Raw genomic sequence first — 16,460 nt, 5'->3', positions numbered from 1 at the left:
TAAGAGGGAAGAAGCCATAGATGAAGAAATGCAGAAGGAAATGGCAGAGCGGAGCCAGCACTATATCCTTGCTGGGGCCTTTACTTATCATAGAATCCCCACAGTGCAGAAGGAGGCCGTTCAGCACCAAGTCTGCACCAACCACAGTCCCATCCAGGACTCATCCCCGCATTCACCCCACCAATCTCCCTGACACTAAGGGACAATTTAGCACGGCCAATCCACCTAACCAACACATCTTTGGACTGTGGGAGGAAACCGGAGCACCCGGAGGAAACCCACGCAGACACGGGGAGAACGTGCAAACTCCACACAGACAGTGACCCGAGCCGGGAATCGAACCCAGGTCCCTGGAGCTGTGAGGCTCAAACAGTGCACAGACACAGAAATCAAATTACAGAATACTGATTAGAATGCAAATCTCTACAGCCAGCCAGGTCTTAAATGTACAGACAATGTGGGTTGTAGATGGTTGAGTTGAGTAAGAACATCCTGAGGTGCTCCATAGGTACTATTATTAACCAAAGTTTGATACAAAGCTACATAATGAGATCAGATGACCAAAAGCTTGGCCGAAGAGGTCAGTTTTAGGGAACGTTCTAAGGGAGGAGAGAAAATGGGAAAGGTTTCGGGAGAGGAATTTCAGAGTCTGGGGCTCGTGCCCGACAGCCTGGTCCCCAGTGGTGTTGTGAATAAAATTGGGGAGGGTCGGGACGCAGGAATTGGCATCTACAACCCACATTGTCTGTACCTTTAAGACCTGGCTGGCTGTAGAGATTTGCATTCTAATCAGTATTCTGTAACTTGATTTCTGTGTCTGTGCCCTGTTTGAGAACAGAGACCACTCCATCTGACGAAGGGGCAGCGCTCCGAAAGCTTATGATATTTGCTACCAAATAAACCTGTTGGACTTTAACCTGGTGTTGTGAGACTTCTTACTGTGCCCACCCCAGTCCAACGCCGGCATCTCCACATCTGTGAGGCAGCAGTGCTAACCACTGTGCCGCCGTGCCGCCCCACTTCAGAGAGTAACGTGTAAAGGGCAGAGGGGACAAGACTTCCTGAAGCATGTTCAGGAGAAATTTCTCTCCGGAAGTTTCCAGCCTGCACTGTTAGGTCAGGTTCTAGAGAGTGACATGGGCACTGCCAGGGTGCCAGGCTGGCACTGCCCAATGGGCACACCCCCCCCTGCCCCCGACTTCCCGGGGGGCCTCGATGGCCGCTGGTGGGGAAACCATACGTGATCCTCGCTGGAGAAAACCTTCCCCAGTGAGGCCATAGAAGCCGGTGAGCCTGGACGATCACATCCTGGGCTCGCTAATTCTATTTAAATGAGCATTTACATCATGACTTGTAAAATTCTAACAGGTCGAGACAGGGTAGATGCAGGGAGGATGTTCCCGATGGTGGGGGGAGTCCAGAACCAGGGGTCACAGTCTGAGGATTCAGGGTAGATCATTTAGGATGGAGATGAGGAGACATTTCTTCACCCAGAGAGTGGTGAGCCTGTGGAATTCATTACCACAGGAAGTAGTTGCGAAAAGCGAGAAATCGGGCACTAATCAGGTTTGTCGGTTCTCTCTCGATCTTACCAGCTCACCCCGCCCACTGGCTGTTGGGGCGCGATGGTAAGCTTGTCCCCACGGACTCTCAGACACACACACACACTCTCAGACACACACACACACAAACACACTCTCAGACACACACACAAACACACTCTCAGACACATACACACACACACGCACGCCTACACATACACACACTCTCAGACACATACACAAACACGCTCTCAGACACACACACACGCCTACACATACACACACTCTCAGACACACACAAACACTCTCAGACACACACATGCACACACACGCTCTCAGACACACCCACACACACTCTCAGACACACACACATGCACGCACACACACACACACACACACACACTCAGACACACACAAGCACACTCACGCTCTCAGACACACACACACACACGCCTACACACACACTCAGACACACACACACACGCCTACACACACACTCAGACACACACACACACACACACACACACCTACACACACACTCAGACACACACAAGCACACTCACGCTCTCAGACACACACACACACACACGCCTACACACACACTCAGACACACACACACACGCCTACACACACACTCAGACATACACACACATGCCTACACACACAGGCTCTCTGCACGCAGACCCTCACGTACAGGTTTTCGAACGTTCACATACTCTTGCTGTCTGTCCGCTTTAAGGGTTTCTGTGTTGCTTGAACTAACCCGGCTCCAACACCAGTTTGTATTGGGACCCAGACTGAAGGAAGGGAATCTTCCCACCGAGTCTTCCTCTGCTCCATCAACTTCCATCTTTCCTTTAATCCCTGTTTCCCTCTTCCAATGAAAGTCCCTGTTGACGGGACCATCCCGCACTCACTATCCCGAGTAGCCACTCTCCGTGCGTGATCTGACCCTGACTGTTGACGCATGTTCAGTGTTACAGTCAAGGCAGCTCTTGAATCGTCGAATGCTGCAACATGGGAAGAGGCCATTCGGCCCATTGTAGCTGTGATGGTTTTTTAAAAGATCGATCCAATTTGTTGCAGTTCCAGTGCCTCTGGCACTCTTCCAGCCCTGCACACCTTTCTGCCTCTGATCTATACTGGAGTCCCTTTTGAAAGTTATTATTGAATCTACTTCCACTGCCCTGTCAAGCAGCACATTCCAGATTAGAACTTGCGGAGTGAAATATATTCTCCTCATCACCCCCCTTTACGCTCTTTTCCTGATGATTTTATATCCGTGCTGTGTGGAGACTGACCAGCTTCAATATGGTGAACTCAGCACATTCACAGCCGGCCCTTCACCCGCCCATCCTGAAACCCCACCACAGACCCCACCTGGCCGGCCTCCCATCCCCCAGAAGCTGCAGCTCATCCGGACCTCTGCTGCCTGTGTCCAAACTCAAACCTGCCAACCCCTGTGCGGGGCGGCACGGTGGCACAGTGGTTAGCACTGCTGTCTCTCAGCGCCAGGGACCCGGGTTCGATTCCCGGCTTGGGTCACTGTCTGTGTGGAGTTTGCACGTTCTCCCCGTGTCTGCGTGGGTTTCCTCCGGGTGCTCCGGTTTCCTCCCACAGTCCGAAAGACGTGCTGGTTAGGGTGCAATGGCCATGCTAAATTCTCCCTCGGTGTACCCGAACAGGCGCTGGAGTGTAGCGAATAGGGGATTTTCACAGTAACTTCATTGCAGTGTTAATGTAAGCCTGCTTGTGTCACTAATAAATAAACTTTAAAAAAACGTAGAGTTAAAAGCGAATCGCATTGATCCTAACTGAGGACGATTGTTGTAAAAACCCGTTGAATTCACTAATATCCTTTGGGGAAGGAAATCTGCCTCATTACCTGGTCTGGCCTACATGTGACTCCAGAGCCACAGCAATGTGGTTGACTAATAACTGCCCTCAAGGGCGATTAGGGACAAACAACAAATGCTGCCCAGCCAGCAACGCCCACATTCCCTGAAAAGGAATCCAGAGGGAGAGAATTGAGAAACAGCGAAGCTACCGGGGGAGTATTCGATGCAAATAGTTTAGAGGAGTTTAAGGGGAAAGTAGAAGGTAGTAGAGGCTTACAGTGACGGATTTAGCTGGGAGAAGGATCAAGTGGAGCATAAACAACGACATGAACTGTTGGGCTGAATGGCCTTTTATTTGTGATATATTTGATGTAAATTCTTGTCTGATTCAGTGCAGTACTGAGCAGCGTGCAGTCTTACTGAGCAGCGTGCAGTCTTACTGGCACCCAGTAAATGATGTGGAGATGCCGGCGTTGGACTGGGTAAGCACAATAAGAGTTTTAACAACACCAGGTTAAAGTCCAACAGCTTTATTTGGTAGCAAATACCATAAGCTTTCGGAGCGCTGCCCCTTCGTCAGATGGAGTGGGAAGCTGCTCTCCACTCCACATTTCCACTCCAGCTGACGAAGGAGCAGCACTCCGAAAGCTAATGGTATTTGCTACCAAATAAACCTGTTGGACTTTAACCTGGTGTTGTTAAAACTCTTACTGTGTTCACCCAGTAAATGATCCAGTGTGTATTTTTGTGTGTGTGTCACCCACTGTCACCCTGCGTGTCTGTGCTTCTTAGCCTCTGTCCATTAGTTCATAAGATATAGGAGCAGAATTAGACCATTCGGCCCATCGAGTCCGCTCCGCCATTCGATCATGGCTGATATGTTCCTCATCCCCAATTTCCTGCCTTCTCCCCATAACCCTTCAACCCATTACCAATTAAAAATCTGTCTAACTCCTCCTTAAATTTACTCACTGTCCCAGCATCCACCGCACTTTGGGGGAGTGAATTCCACTGATTCACAACCCTTTGGGAGAAGTAGTTTCTCCTCCACTCTGTTTTAAATTTGCTGCCCCTTATCCTGAGACTATGACCTCTCGTCCTAGAATGCCCCACAAGAGGAAGCATCCGCTCCACGTCTACTTTATCCATATCTTTTATCATCTTGTATATCTCCATTTGATCTCGCCTCATTCTTCTAAATTCCGGAGAGTATGGGCCTAAACTGTTCAATCTCTCTTCATACGACAAACCCCTCATCTCTGGAATCAGTGACTCTGTCTACACTTCCCGCTGTCTCGGCAAAGCAGCCAGCATACTTAAGGACCCCACGCACCCCGGACATTCTCTCTTCCACCTTCTTCCATCGGGGGAAAAAGATACAAAAGTCTGAGGTTGCGTACCAACCGACTCAAGAACAGCTTCTTCCCTGCTGCTGTCAGACTTTTGAATGGACCGACCTTGCATTAAGTTGATCTTTCTCTACACCCTAGCTATGACTGTAACACTACATTCTGCACTCTCTCCTTTCCTTCTCTATGAACGGTATGTTTTGTCTGTATAGCGTGCGAGAAACAATACTTTTCACTGTGTGTTAATACATGTGACAATAATAAATCAAATCAAATCAGTCTAGTGAACCTCCTCTGAACTGCCTCCAATGCCACTGCATATTTCCTCTAATGTGGAGATGGACTTTAACCTGGTGTTGTTAAACTTCTTACTGTCTTTCCTCTAATACAGGACCAAAACTGTGTACAATACTCCAGGTGTGGCCTCGCCAATGCCTTGTATAGTTGCAGCAACACTTCCTTCCCTTTTATATTCTATTCCTTTAGCTCTAAATACCAACATTCCATTTGCTTTCTTTATTATCTCTGAATGTGTTGTCCTCGCTCAGTATCTGGAAGTGGGGATGTTGTACGGAGGATTGTGAAGTGGTGACTAGCTCAGCGTACCTGACCCAGAGCCCCAGTAATGTCAGCTTAATGCTGTGGAAATCTGTAAGTTAAACAGAGCTCACACAGACACGGGCTTTGTGAAGGGCTCTCGGGAGCGGGCCGCCTATTAAACAGTAACAGATTGAAACCCGTTGCCAAACAGCGAACACAGCAGTCGGATGGCAACAGTCTTCCATTGTTGGACCTTGTGTGCGGGTGCGGAGAGGATAAAAAAAAAAAAAGTTTGAGTCACTCGTCCTTAAGCGGCTGCTGGAGGTCCACCTGTCGAGACGGACAAACTGACCCGCGCTCGGAACCAAGGACACGGGAGGAGGGGGGGGGGAGGCTGAGCCCAAACTCAAACAGAGCCTCTGGCATCTCGTGGCTTTAGACTGATGTCTCACAGCCACTCACCCAGAACGTTGGGCCAGGTGGAGTGTAAATGTACAAAACATCTGTCAGGAGGTCGGAATTGAGAAGCAGGATTGAGTAGTTTAAAACTGGAAATTAAAAATGAGAGTAGTACGACCCATGCTTTTACATGTTTAAAATGTACTATTTATTTCCATTACAGTGCTGATTCGGAGCCTGGTTTCCCCATTCAATTAGCTAATGACTGATCTGTATCTGCCAAGTATAATCATCAATGCTCCAAACCACCAATAATCCAGCAGTCTCGCTCCTTCAAAATTTTCCATTGACCCCCCCCCCCCCCGCAGCTTCACTGGTATTTGGGGGAGGGGGTTCCACATTTCCACACCTCATTGTGTAAAGAAGTGCGGCACGGGTAGCACAATGCTTAGCACTGCTGCCTCACAGCGCCAGGGACTCGGGTTCGATTCCCGGCTCGGGTCACTGTCTGTGTGGAGTTTGCACGTTCTCCCCGTGTCTGCGTGAGTTTCCTCCGGGTGCTCCGGTTTCCTCCCACAGTCCGAACATGTGCAGGTTAGGTACATCATGCTAAATTGCCCCTTAATGTCAGGACTAGCTAGGGTAAACGCAAGTTGCTGTGGAATAGGCCCTGGGTGGGATTGTGATCAGTGCAGACTCAATGGGCCAAATGGCCTCCTTCTGCTCTGTAGAATTCTATGATTCTGAAGACCAAAAAGACAGAAGAAATTGCATTTCAATCCCACTTTTCTCGACCTCAGGCTGTGCTTCACTTGAGCAGGGGAGGTGATGTTGTGGTAATGTCTCTGGACCAATATTCCAAAAGCTCAGGCTATCGCCGTAGGGGCAAATCTGGCAGCTGGTAAAATTTAAATTCAATTAATAAATCTGGAATATAAAGCTAGTCTCCGTAACGGTGACCATGAAATTGATTGTTGTAAAAACCCATCTGGGTCACTAATGTCCTTCAGGGAAAGAAATCTACCGTCCTTACCCGGTCTGGCCTACATGTGACTAGAGCCACAGCAATGTGGTCGACTCTGAAATGGCCAGGTGAGACACTCAGTTAAAGGGGCAATTAGAGATGAATAATAATCATTGAATCCCTATAGTGCAGAAGGAGGCCATTCGGCCCGAGTCCATACTGTTCACAATCCCACCCAGGCCCTATTCCCGTAATAGCACACATTTACTCTGCTAATCCCCCACATACTGGGCTCAATTTAGCACGGCCAATCAACCTAACCCGCACATCTTTGGACTGTGGGACGAAACCGGAGCACCCGGAGGAAACCCACGCAGACACTGGGAGAACGTTGAGAGGTCTGGATAGGGTAGACTCTCAGAGGCTATTTCCAAGGGCTGAAATGGTTGCTACCAGAGGACACAGGTTTAAGGTGCTGGGGGGTAGGTACAGAGGAGATGGTAGGGGTAAGTTTTTCACTCAGAGGGTGGTGGGTGAGTGGAATCGGCTGACGTCGGTGGTGGTGGAGGCAAACTCGTTGGGGTCTTTTAAGAGACTTCTGGATGAGTACATGGGACTTAATGGGATTGAGGGCTATAGATAGGCCTAGAGGTAGGGATATGATCAGCGCAACTTGTGGGCCGAAGGGCCTGTTTGTGCTGTGGCTTTCTATGTTCTATGTTCTAACGTGCAGACTCCGCACAGACAGTGACCTGAGGCTGGACTTGAACCTGGGTCCCTGGCGCTGTGAGGCAGCAGCACTAACCCACTGTGCCACCGTGCTGCGCAGGCCCAGCCAACGGCACCCACACCCCATGAAATAATGAAAAGAAAACAGCTAACTATTTTCGGAATGTGTCCACTGTTGTGATGTAAAAATGCAGCAGCCAGTCTGTGCACAGCAAGATCCCAGAAACAGCATTGTCCAGTGGAATCAGCTGGGAGGTAAATATTGTCCAGGACATCAGGGAGAACTCCCTCCTGTCCTTGGAAATAGTGGGATCTTCATCCACCAGAGAAGTTAAAAGGGGCTTTAGCTGAATGACCTCTCTGGAAGACAGCACCCCCAACCATGCAGCAGTCCCTCAGTATGGCACTGGGAGTGTCAGCTCAGATTTTGTGCTCAGCTCTCTGGAGTGGGACTGCTAACCGCTGTGGGATGGCCTCATCATTTAGTATTTTGGAATGCTATTTTCCTGCCATCGAGAATGGGGTTCCCCCAACCCTTCCCCGTTGCGCCAACCACCAAATATCAGCAGGACTATAAACCGTGTGTGGGTGTTGTAGCTAATCTTCCATTGGTCCTATCCTCCCCTTGCTACATGGCGCACCATTCCATTCCATTCGCCAATTAGGCACAGGTCCCTCTTGCTAGAAGCTGCCTGTCCCGCAGCACGACCTCTTGCATACTCGCCCTGCCGCACTCGCTGGAGATAAAGAATCCGCAAGGCCTTTCCAGATCCCGGCTGATCTTGGACAGCGAGTGTGACGGGGAGCAGGGTCAGGAGGAGTCGGAGCTAGTGGGAACCTGCGCTTCATCTCCGAGGGGTGGAAGTTATGTTCCAGCAGCACAGATCCCTGACTGGGCAACATCTGGAATCAATGGGACATTCTTGGGTTGGCAAGTTGTAACAAGTGGAGTGTCACATGGTCACATTCCTGGGCCTCAATTATTTACATCTTATCTGGATAGACGGGGAATAGAGAGATATAAGCGGTTGGTCTAGATAGGACAATGTGATTGGGGCAGGCTGGGAGGGCCGAAGGGACGGTTCCTGGGCTGTGCTGTACTTTTTCCTTTAACTGAGTTCATTCCTGGGCACCTCACCTCAGGAAGGAAGTCTTTGATGGGGTGCAGTGTAGATTCACCAGAATGATACCTGGGATTAAGGGGTTAACCCTGGAAGCCCCAGTATCATTCTGCCCAATTGATGCATGTCCTTGTAGTGTTCAGGTTGTTACAATAGGATACGCCAGATGTATGGAGGGACGTTTTAAATCTTTCTGGGGATCTTTGACTCAAGTAGCTGCCTCCATGTAACAGTATCACTTAACACCACAGAATCCACAGCAGAGGCCAGATGGGTTCCATCTGTTTTTGGTTTGGGACAAGTTATATCCATCACAGGTAACCGGCCACCTCAGCCGGTCTGACATTGCTGTGAATGACTGGGGTATGACACTCCCATGTACAATATAATTCGCTCCGACACTCCCACTATACCATTTAATGTGTAATGCTCCCTCTGTGATACCTGAACTCCTCCAGTTCCGGCCTCTTGTGCACCCACCGATTGCCATCGCTGCATCATTGGCGACCGTGCCTCCAGCTGCCTGAACCCTAAGCTCTGGGATTCCCTCCCTAACCCTCTCTGCCCCTTCTCTCACTTTAAAATACTCCTTAAGTCCGACCTCTTTGACCAGGCTTTGGGTACCTGTGCTAACGTCTCCTTTTGTCAATCCTGTCCAATTGCTCTGTCGTGCGGCACCTTTGGGGTGGTTCATTACACTAAAGGTGCAACACAGATACAGATTGGTTTTCAAAATACGTGGGATTTGGAGGGGATAAAAAGAGAGAGAGTTTCCAGTAGCTTAAGATGACCAGAGGACACGGATTTAGGATGATAGGTAAAAGAACCAGAGCCATTCGGCCCATCAAGTCTGCACCGACCACAATCCTACCCCAGCCCCATTCCTGTAACCCCACGTATTACCTGCTCATCCCCTGACACTTAGGGGGAATTTAGCACGGCCAGTCAACTTAACCCGCACATCTTTGGAGTGTGGGAGGAAACCGGAGCACCCGGAGGAAGCCCACGCAGACACGGGGAGAACGTGCAGACTCCACACACACAATGACCCGAGGCCGGAATTGAACCCGGGTGCCTGACGCTGTGAGGCAGCAGTGCTAAACCACTGTGCCACCGTGCCGCCCTTTGCACAGTGTGTTATTAGGATCTGGGATGCACTCTGAATAAAGGTGGTGGTAGCAGATTTACTCAATAACTTTCAAAAAGGAACTGGGTGAATACTCGAGGGGGGAAAATTAGCCGGGCCATGAGGAAAAGAGTCGGAGCGATGGGACCAATTGGATGTTACTTTCAGCGAGCTAGCAGAGGCAGAATGGACCGAAAGTACCATTCAGTGGTGGGATCTGTAGTCAGATTCTCTATGTTCTGAGTCCAGTATCAGGGACATTTCCATTAGGTGATGGTGGGGGAGGGTAATTTAGCTGTGCGTGAGTTGCTGTACTGACCTTGCTGCATGGCCTCTCCTGCAGGTTGCTGTCTGCTGGTATCCCTACCTCGTATCGGCACAAGTTGGGTTGGACCCCACTGATGGTCGCAGCTATGAACAAGAACCACAGGTAGGTGCTTCCGTCCACTAAGAACAAGATACTCGACTTCTCCTCCATTGTGAGTAACTTACTGCAACCTCTGGGTTCGGGCCATGGGCCCTGAGCGGGGTTCCGGGGATAGGGCAGGGGTGTGGGCTTGGGTGGGATGCTCTTCCAGAGAGTCGGTGCAGAATGGCCTCTTTCTGCACTGTGGGGATTCTGTGGTATAAAGTTTAGCTCCCTGTCCCATTAACCTGCAGACACCTCACAATGCTTTTAATGGCTGCTCTCAATGTTTAGACCCATGGTTTCACATTTACCTTCAGTTTGCACCTGTGTGCTCCACCTCACCTCCACTTCTCTGTCCTTACGGGTGGGGATGGGGGTTGGGAAAGAGGGGGGGGGAATGGGATTGGTGATGGTGGGGGGTGGGAATGGTGAGATGGGAGTTTTGGGGGTGGAGATGAGGGGTTCGAGGGGTGCAGATGGGGGGCATGGGGTGTTCAAGGGGAGTTTAAAGTTTTAAAATTTATTTATCAGTGTCACCAGTAGACTTACATTAACACTGCAATGAAGTTACTGTGAAAACCCCCTAGTTGTCACACTCCGGCGCCTGTTCGGGTTACACTGAGGGAGAATTTAGCACGGCCAATCCACGTAACCAGCACGTCTTTCAGAGTGTGGGAGGAAACCGGAGCACCCGGAGGAAACCCACGCAGACACGGGGAGAATGTACAAATTCTGCACAGACAGTGACCCAAGCCAGGAATCGAACCCGGGTCCCTGGCGCTGTGAGGTAGCAGTGCTAACCACTGTGCCGCCAGCGAGGTGGGGAGGGGGAGGTGGGGATGGGGGGGGGGGTGGGGGTAGGGATGTGGGGGTTTGGGGGAGGGAGTGGGGGACGGGGTTGGCGGGAATTGTGTGACTGTTTCCACTTTGATATAAAATGTCAAATTGTGAGGCTCTGGGAAACTGGCTTTCCGGTCTGACTGACCCCGGAGACGGGAGAATCCTGAACCAGCCCCCTCCAGTTCATAAAGCAAAGACTTGGATGGTTCAGGAGATCAGCAGTAGATCAGGAGACTAAAGAAGCAGTGTCCCCTCTCGACTGACAAAGTTCAAGCACGTGCACTGAGCTGCTGTGTGCTGGCAATGTCTGCTCCTCTTCTCTCTTATTTAATTTAGTTTTTGATGTTCTTCGGTTGCTGTCTCCTCAGACTCTGTGTGTGTGTGTGGAAGCTCTTTGCTTCCACAGAAAATCAGCCTTTGATGGCTCCTGTGAAAAAGCTTAGCAGACGAGGGTGTTTGGCAGAGTGGGGGGGTCGGGGGGGTGCGGGGGGGGGGGGGGGGGGGACACACTGGTGGTGGTTATGGGCCACACACTGGGCTGAGGGGACACATCCCGCTTCATGTTGCTTTGAAGTCCAGGCGAGTCTGTTTGCGATTCAAGAGAGCGAGAGAGAGAGTTGGACAGAGCAAGAGAAAAGTCTGGAGGCTGAGAGGATAAGAAAACAGCCTTTGGTCTTTTTCTTTCTTTCCGAAAGGAGAGAGCGAGAGCGGGGGCACAATGAGCAGCAGTGAAGTGTGACTGTTGTCCTTTCTTGCAGCTGGCTGTTGGAATTTAGCAGATTCGGAGCTGAAGGACTGAGTGGGAGATCCTGAATTTGATCCCGGATTTCCCCCAGTTGTCCATCTCCCGGATTTTCCCCCGGTCTCCCGGATTTCCCCCCGGTCGCCCGTCTCCCGGATTTCTCCCCGGTCGCCCGTCTCCCGGATTTCTCCCCGGTCTCCCGGATTTCCCCCCAGTTGCCCGGATTTTCCCCCGGTCTCCCGGATTTCCCCCCAGTTGCCCGGATTTTCCCCCGGCCGCCCGTCTCCCGGATTTTCCCCCGGTCTCCCGGATTTTCCCCCGGTCGCCCGGATTTTTCCCCGGCTGCCCATTCCCAGTTTCTGCAGTAACCCCTTTGACAAATACATTGGTTTTATTTTCAAACTTGAATGAGAAACAGGTGGGCAAAGAAAACAAGTTGTGTTTGAGTTTTTGAGTTTGGAAATCGGAAATAGACTCTGGAAAATGGTGAAAATGGGCAGCAAGTATTTGGTGAAGACGAGGCGGGGAGTGTATAAGGTGTGGCACTATATTGTTGGGTAATTGATGTCTTTAAGTGAGAATGTCTACAGGTTTCATTCCCTGTCGTGGTCTCGATTCTCGGTTAACAACACAGGAAATTAACGTTTGGTGATTTGCGAGTTTCAATTTGCTGTCAAATAAAATGCTGGGTTTGGGTTAAAGTGACAGTGAAACTGTCATTCAGTAAAACACCCACTGATTCTCTAATGTCCCTTTAAGGAACAAAACCTATGGTCCTCATCACTGGGATATGGGCCAAACGCGGGCAATTGGGACTAGCTTCGGGATTTTAAAAAAAGGGCGGCATGGACAAGTTGGGCCAAAGGGCCTGTTTCCATGCTGTAAACCTCTATGACTCTATCTATGAATGCCAAATCTGACCTACATGTGACTCCAGTCCCCAAGTCAACAGTGTGGACTTTTAATGGCCCTCTGCAATGGCTGCTCAGTCATATCAAGCCAGCAGTTCCCAAACTCGGGAATCTCCTCAAGCCCCACAACACTCGGAAATATCTCCACACAAAGAACAATACAGCACAGGAACAGGTCCTTCGGCCCTCCAAGCCCGTGCTGCTCCCTGGTCCAAACTAGACCATTCTTTTGTATCCCCCCATTCCCACTCGGTTCATATGGCTATCTAGATAACTCCTCTAATCCCAGCCTCTTGAACATCCTCTATATTAATGGCACCACCATCGGTCCCGCTCCAAGCTCCACGCTAAACTTCTCTGTTTCCTCCTCTGAGATGCTGCTTAGCCTCGCAGTTTGACAAGCCTTTGACCGTGTATTTGAATATCTCCTTCTGTCAAATCATGGTTTAGAAAACTCCTGATTTATTTATTTCTTCTATCACAGGATGTGGGTGTCGGTGGCTGGGGCAGCATCTGTTACCCATCCCTAATTGCCCCTTGAGTGTCTCACTCGGCCATTTCACAGGGCCAGTTAAGACTCAACCATATTGCTGTGGCTCTGCAGTCACATGTAGGCCAGACCGGGTAAGGAAGGCAGATTTCCTTCCCCAAAGGACATGAGTGACCCAGATGGGTTTTTCCGACAATCGATGATAGTTGTCATGGTCACCGTTACTGAGACCAGCTTTATATTCCAGATTTTTCAATTGAATTTAAATTCCACCAGCTGCCGTGGTGGGATTTGAACCTGTGTCACCGGAATATTACCGTGGGCCTCTGGATTACCCAAACCAGCCTCCCATCCACTGACTCTGTCTACACTTCCCGCTGCCTCGGCAAAGCAGCCTCCCATCCACTGACTCTGTCTACACTTCCCGCTGCCTCGGCAAAGCAGCCTTCCATCCACTGACTCTGTCTACACTTCCCGCTGCCTCGGCAAAGCAGCCTCCCATCCACTGACTGTCTACACTTCCCGCTGCCTCGGCAAAGCAGCCTTCCATCCACTGACTCTGTCTACACTTCCCGCTGCCTCGGCAAAGCAGCCTCCCATCCACTGACTCTGTCTACACTTCCCACTGCCTCGGCAAAGCAGCCTTCCATCCACTGACTCTGTCTACACTTCCCGCTGCCTCGGCAAAGCAGCCTCCCATCCACTGACTCTGTCTACACTTCCCGCTGCCTCGGCAAAGCAGCCTTCCATCCACTGACTCTGTCTACACTTCCCGCTGCCTCGGCAAACCAGCCTCCCATCCACTGACTGTCTACACTTCCCGCTGCCTCGGCAAAGCAGCCTTCCATCCACTGACTCTGTCTACACTTCCCGCTGCCTCGGCAAACCAGCCTCCCATCCATTGACTCTGTCTACACTTCCCGCTGCCTCGGCAAAGCAGCCAGCATAATCAAGGACACCACACACCCCGGACATTCTCTCTTCCACCTTCTTCCTTTGGGAAAAAGATACAAAAGTCTGAGGTCACAAACCAACCGACTCAAGAGCAGCTTCTTCCCTGCTGCTGTCAGACTTTTGAATGGACTTACCTTGCATTAAGTTGATCTTTCTCTACACCCTAGCTATGACTGTAGCACTACATTCTGCACTCTCTCCTTTCCTTCTCTATGAATGGTATGCTTTGTATACTGCGCAAGAAACAATACTTTTCCCTATGTTAATACACGTGACAATAATAAATCAAATCAAATGGATTACAAAACCAGTGACATCATCTTGACCGTCTCCCCCAAGAAGGGAGAAGCATCTTGGGATGTTTAATTCCATTTGAGGTGCTATATAAATGCAGGTTCTTGTTCTTCAAGTTGAAGAGCTGTCACTGCCTTGTCAGACAACTTGGAATGGAGAACAGATGACAGCCCTGCCAGCAACAGCCACGTGCTGAGAATGAATGGTTTGAATCTCTCATTTACAACACAGTGCCGTCCGAGATATATCCATTTCCCCTCACATTCTGTCTCTTGATTTCCGTTTTGTCTCGGTTCGGCTGAACCCAGTGTAATTCCTACTCTCGGAGCAGCAAAGCTGTGATTCAAGTCCAACTCGAGGAACTTGAACTTGTAATCCAGATTAACCCTCCCAGTACAGTACTGAGGGAGTGCTGCACTGTCAGAGGCCCCGTCTTTCATCTACGGTGGGTGTAAAAAGAAAGATTCAAAGAAAGAACTGGGAATCCCCCCTGGAGGCTGAACCGATGTTTATCAATGTCATCGAGAAAGCCAGCTGGTCCAGATCATTACCCCACTCCTGTTTGCGGGAGCTTGCTGTGCACAAATTATCTTCCAAGTTTCCTGCTTTGCAACAGAAACTCTCCTTCAAAAGCATGTCTGTAAAGCCCTTTCGGATGTGCCGAGGTTGTGATGGGCGCTATAGCAATGCAGGTCTTTCTTTCTTGTGAAAGTCTTGCCAGACCCTGATTCAGCTGCACCAGCCACTCGTGATCCTTTTCAGCAGATGTTTATTTGATGTTGGGCTCTTGTTCCTGATCCAGGCCATTGCTGGCGGTTTTGATGTGATGCCTCGGATGTTTACCTAGCTGTCCAGCGGGCCCCGCTGCTCAGGGGAAAGCCACGTCCATGTTTAATTGACCCATCGCACGTTCTGTTTCCCAGCGGCCCGGCCTTTGTGTGTGTGTCCAAGGAGCCTCTCGGGGATCAGTAATCGCCCCGGTTCACCACACACGACCACCCCATTTACTGCTGTTATTTTCAGAACTCGGTAAGACCCACCCCGCTCCTGCACCCCCCACCCTCGCTCCAAGTTCCCTGTTAGTTGTTGGCGAGCCTGGTTTCAAATCCCATTCCCAAGTTTAACACTCTGAAAGGCTGACAGCCTCAACTTTTGCCGGAACAATCTGTATTCTACTGGCTCTCTGTGCTCCCTCTGACCCTATCTGTGTCTGATTCTCATTCCTTCTCACATTTTCCTCTCTCTCTGTCTCTCTATCTCTGGTTCTCTCTCTCTCTCTCCCCATCTCTTTCTCCTACTGTCTCTCTCTCTCTTTCTCCCCCCGCCTCACTCTCTCCCGTTTCTCTCTCTCTCTTTAGCCGTCTCTGTCTCTCTTTCCTCTGCCTCTCTCTATTTCCCCCATCTCTCTCTCTCTCTATTTCCCCCATCTCTCTCTCTCTCCCTTTCTCTGTCTCTCTCTTTCCCCCGTCCCCCTCTCTCTTTCCTCTGTCTCTCTCTCTCTCTCTCTCTTTCCCCCATCTCTCTCTCTTTCCCTCCACCTCTCTCTCCCCTGTCTCTCTCTCTCTCTCTCTCTCCCCCCATATCTCTCTTTCTCCCTCTTCGCCACATCCCTCTATCTCTCAGAGAATTTCGTAAGAAGTTTAACAACACCAGGTTAAAGTCCAACAGGTTTATTTGGTAGCAAAAGCCACTAGCTTTCGGAGCGCTGCTCCTTCGTCAGGTGAGTGGGGCCTGACGAAGGAGCAGCGCTTCCGGAGATTGACTTGTGGAAATGCTTAGGGCCACAGGCCCTACTGCCACGTACCTTAACTGGTGCTCATTTCTGTTCAAGCTTTCGGAGCGCTGCTCCTTCGTCAGGTGAGTGGGGCCTGACGAAGGAGCAGCGCTCCGAAAGCTAGTGGCTTTTGCTACCAAATAAACCTGTTGGACTTTAACCTGGTGTTGTTAAACTTCTTACTGTGTTTACCCCAGTCCAACGCCGGCATCTCCACATCATCTCAAAGAATTTCTCAGAGGGTTGTCAGTCTGTGAAATTCTCACACACACACACACACACACACACACACACACACACACACACACACACACACACACACACACACACACACACACACACACACACATTGAGGACAGTTAAGAGGCATTGCTGTGGCTCTGGAGTCACATGTAGGCCCAGACCAGTAAGATATCTGATTTCCTTCCCGAAAGGACAT

The 16,460-nt window shown here is 50.3% G+C and overlaps 1 protein-coding gene across 1 annotated transcript in view; it reads left to right on the top strand.

Moving 5' to 3' along the window:
* The window catches only part of LOC144488606 (mitochondrial disaggregase-like), a gene marked incomplete at its 3' end in the record, with an annotated part of 36,936 nt that overhangs the window by 11,515 nt on the left and 8,961 nt on the right, over positions 1-16,460 (top strand). The window contains exon 3 of the mRNA XM_078206667.1: positions 9,951-10,037. Coding sequence (XP_078062793.1) covers positions 9,951-10,037 — 87 coding nt within the window. The remainder of the gene's footprint in view (positions 1-9,950; positions 10,038-16,460) is intronic.

Source organism: Mustelus asterias, unplaced genomic scaffold (genome assembly GCF_964213995.1).
Source record: "Mustelus asterias unplaced genomic scaffold, sMusAst1.hap1.1 HAP1_SCAFFOLD_1705, whole genome shotgun sequence".
Taxonomy (NCBI): domain Eukaryota; kingdom Metazoa; phylum Chordata; class Chondrichthyes; order Carcharhiniformes; family Triakidae; genus Mustelus; species Mustelus asterias.
Note: the sequence above shows the minus strand (reverse complement) of the source record. Positions and strands in the feature narration are given on the sequence as shown.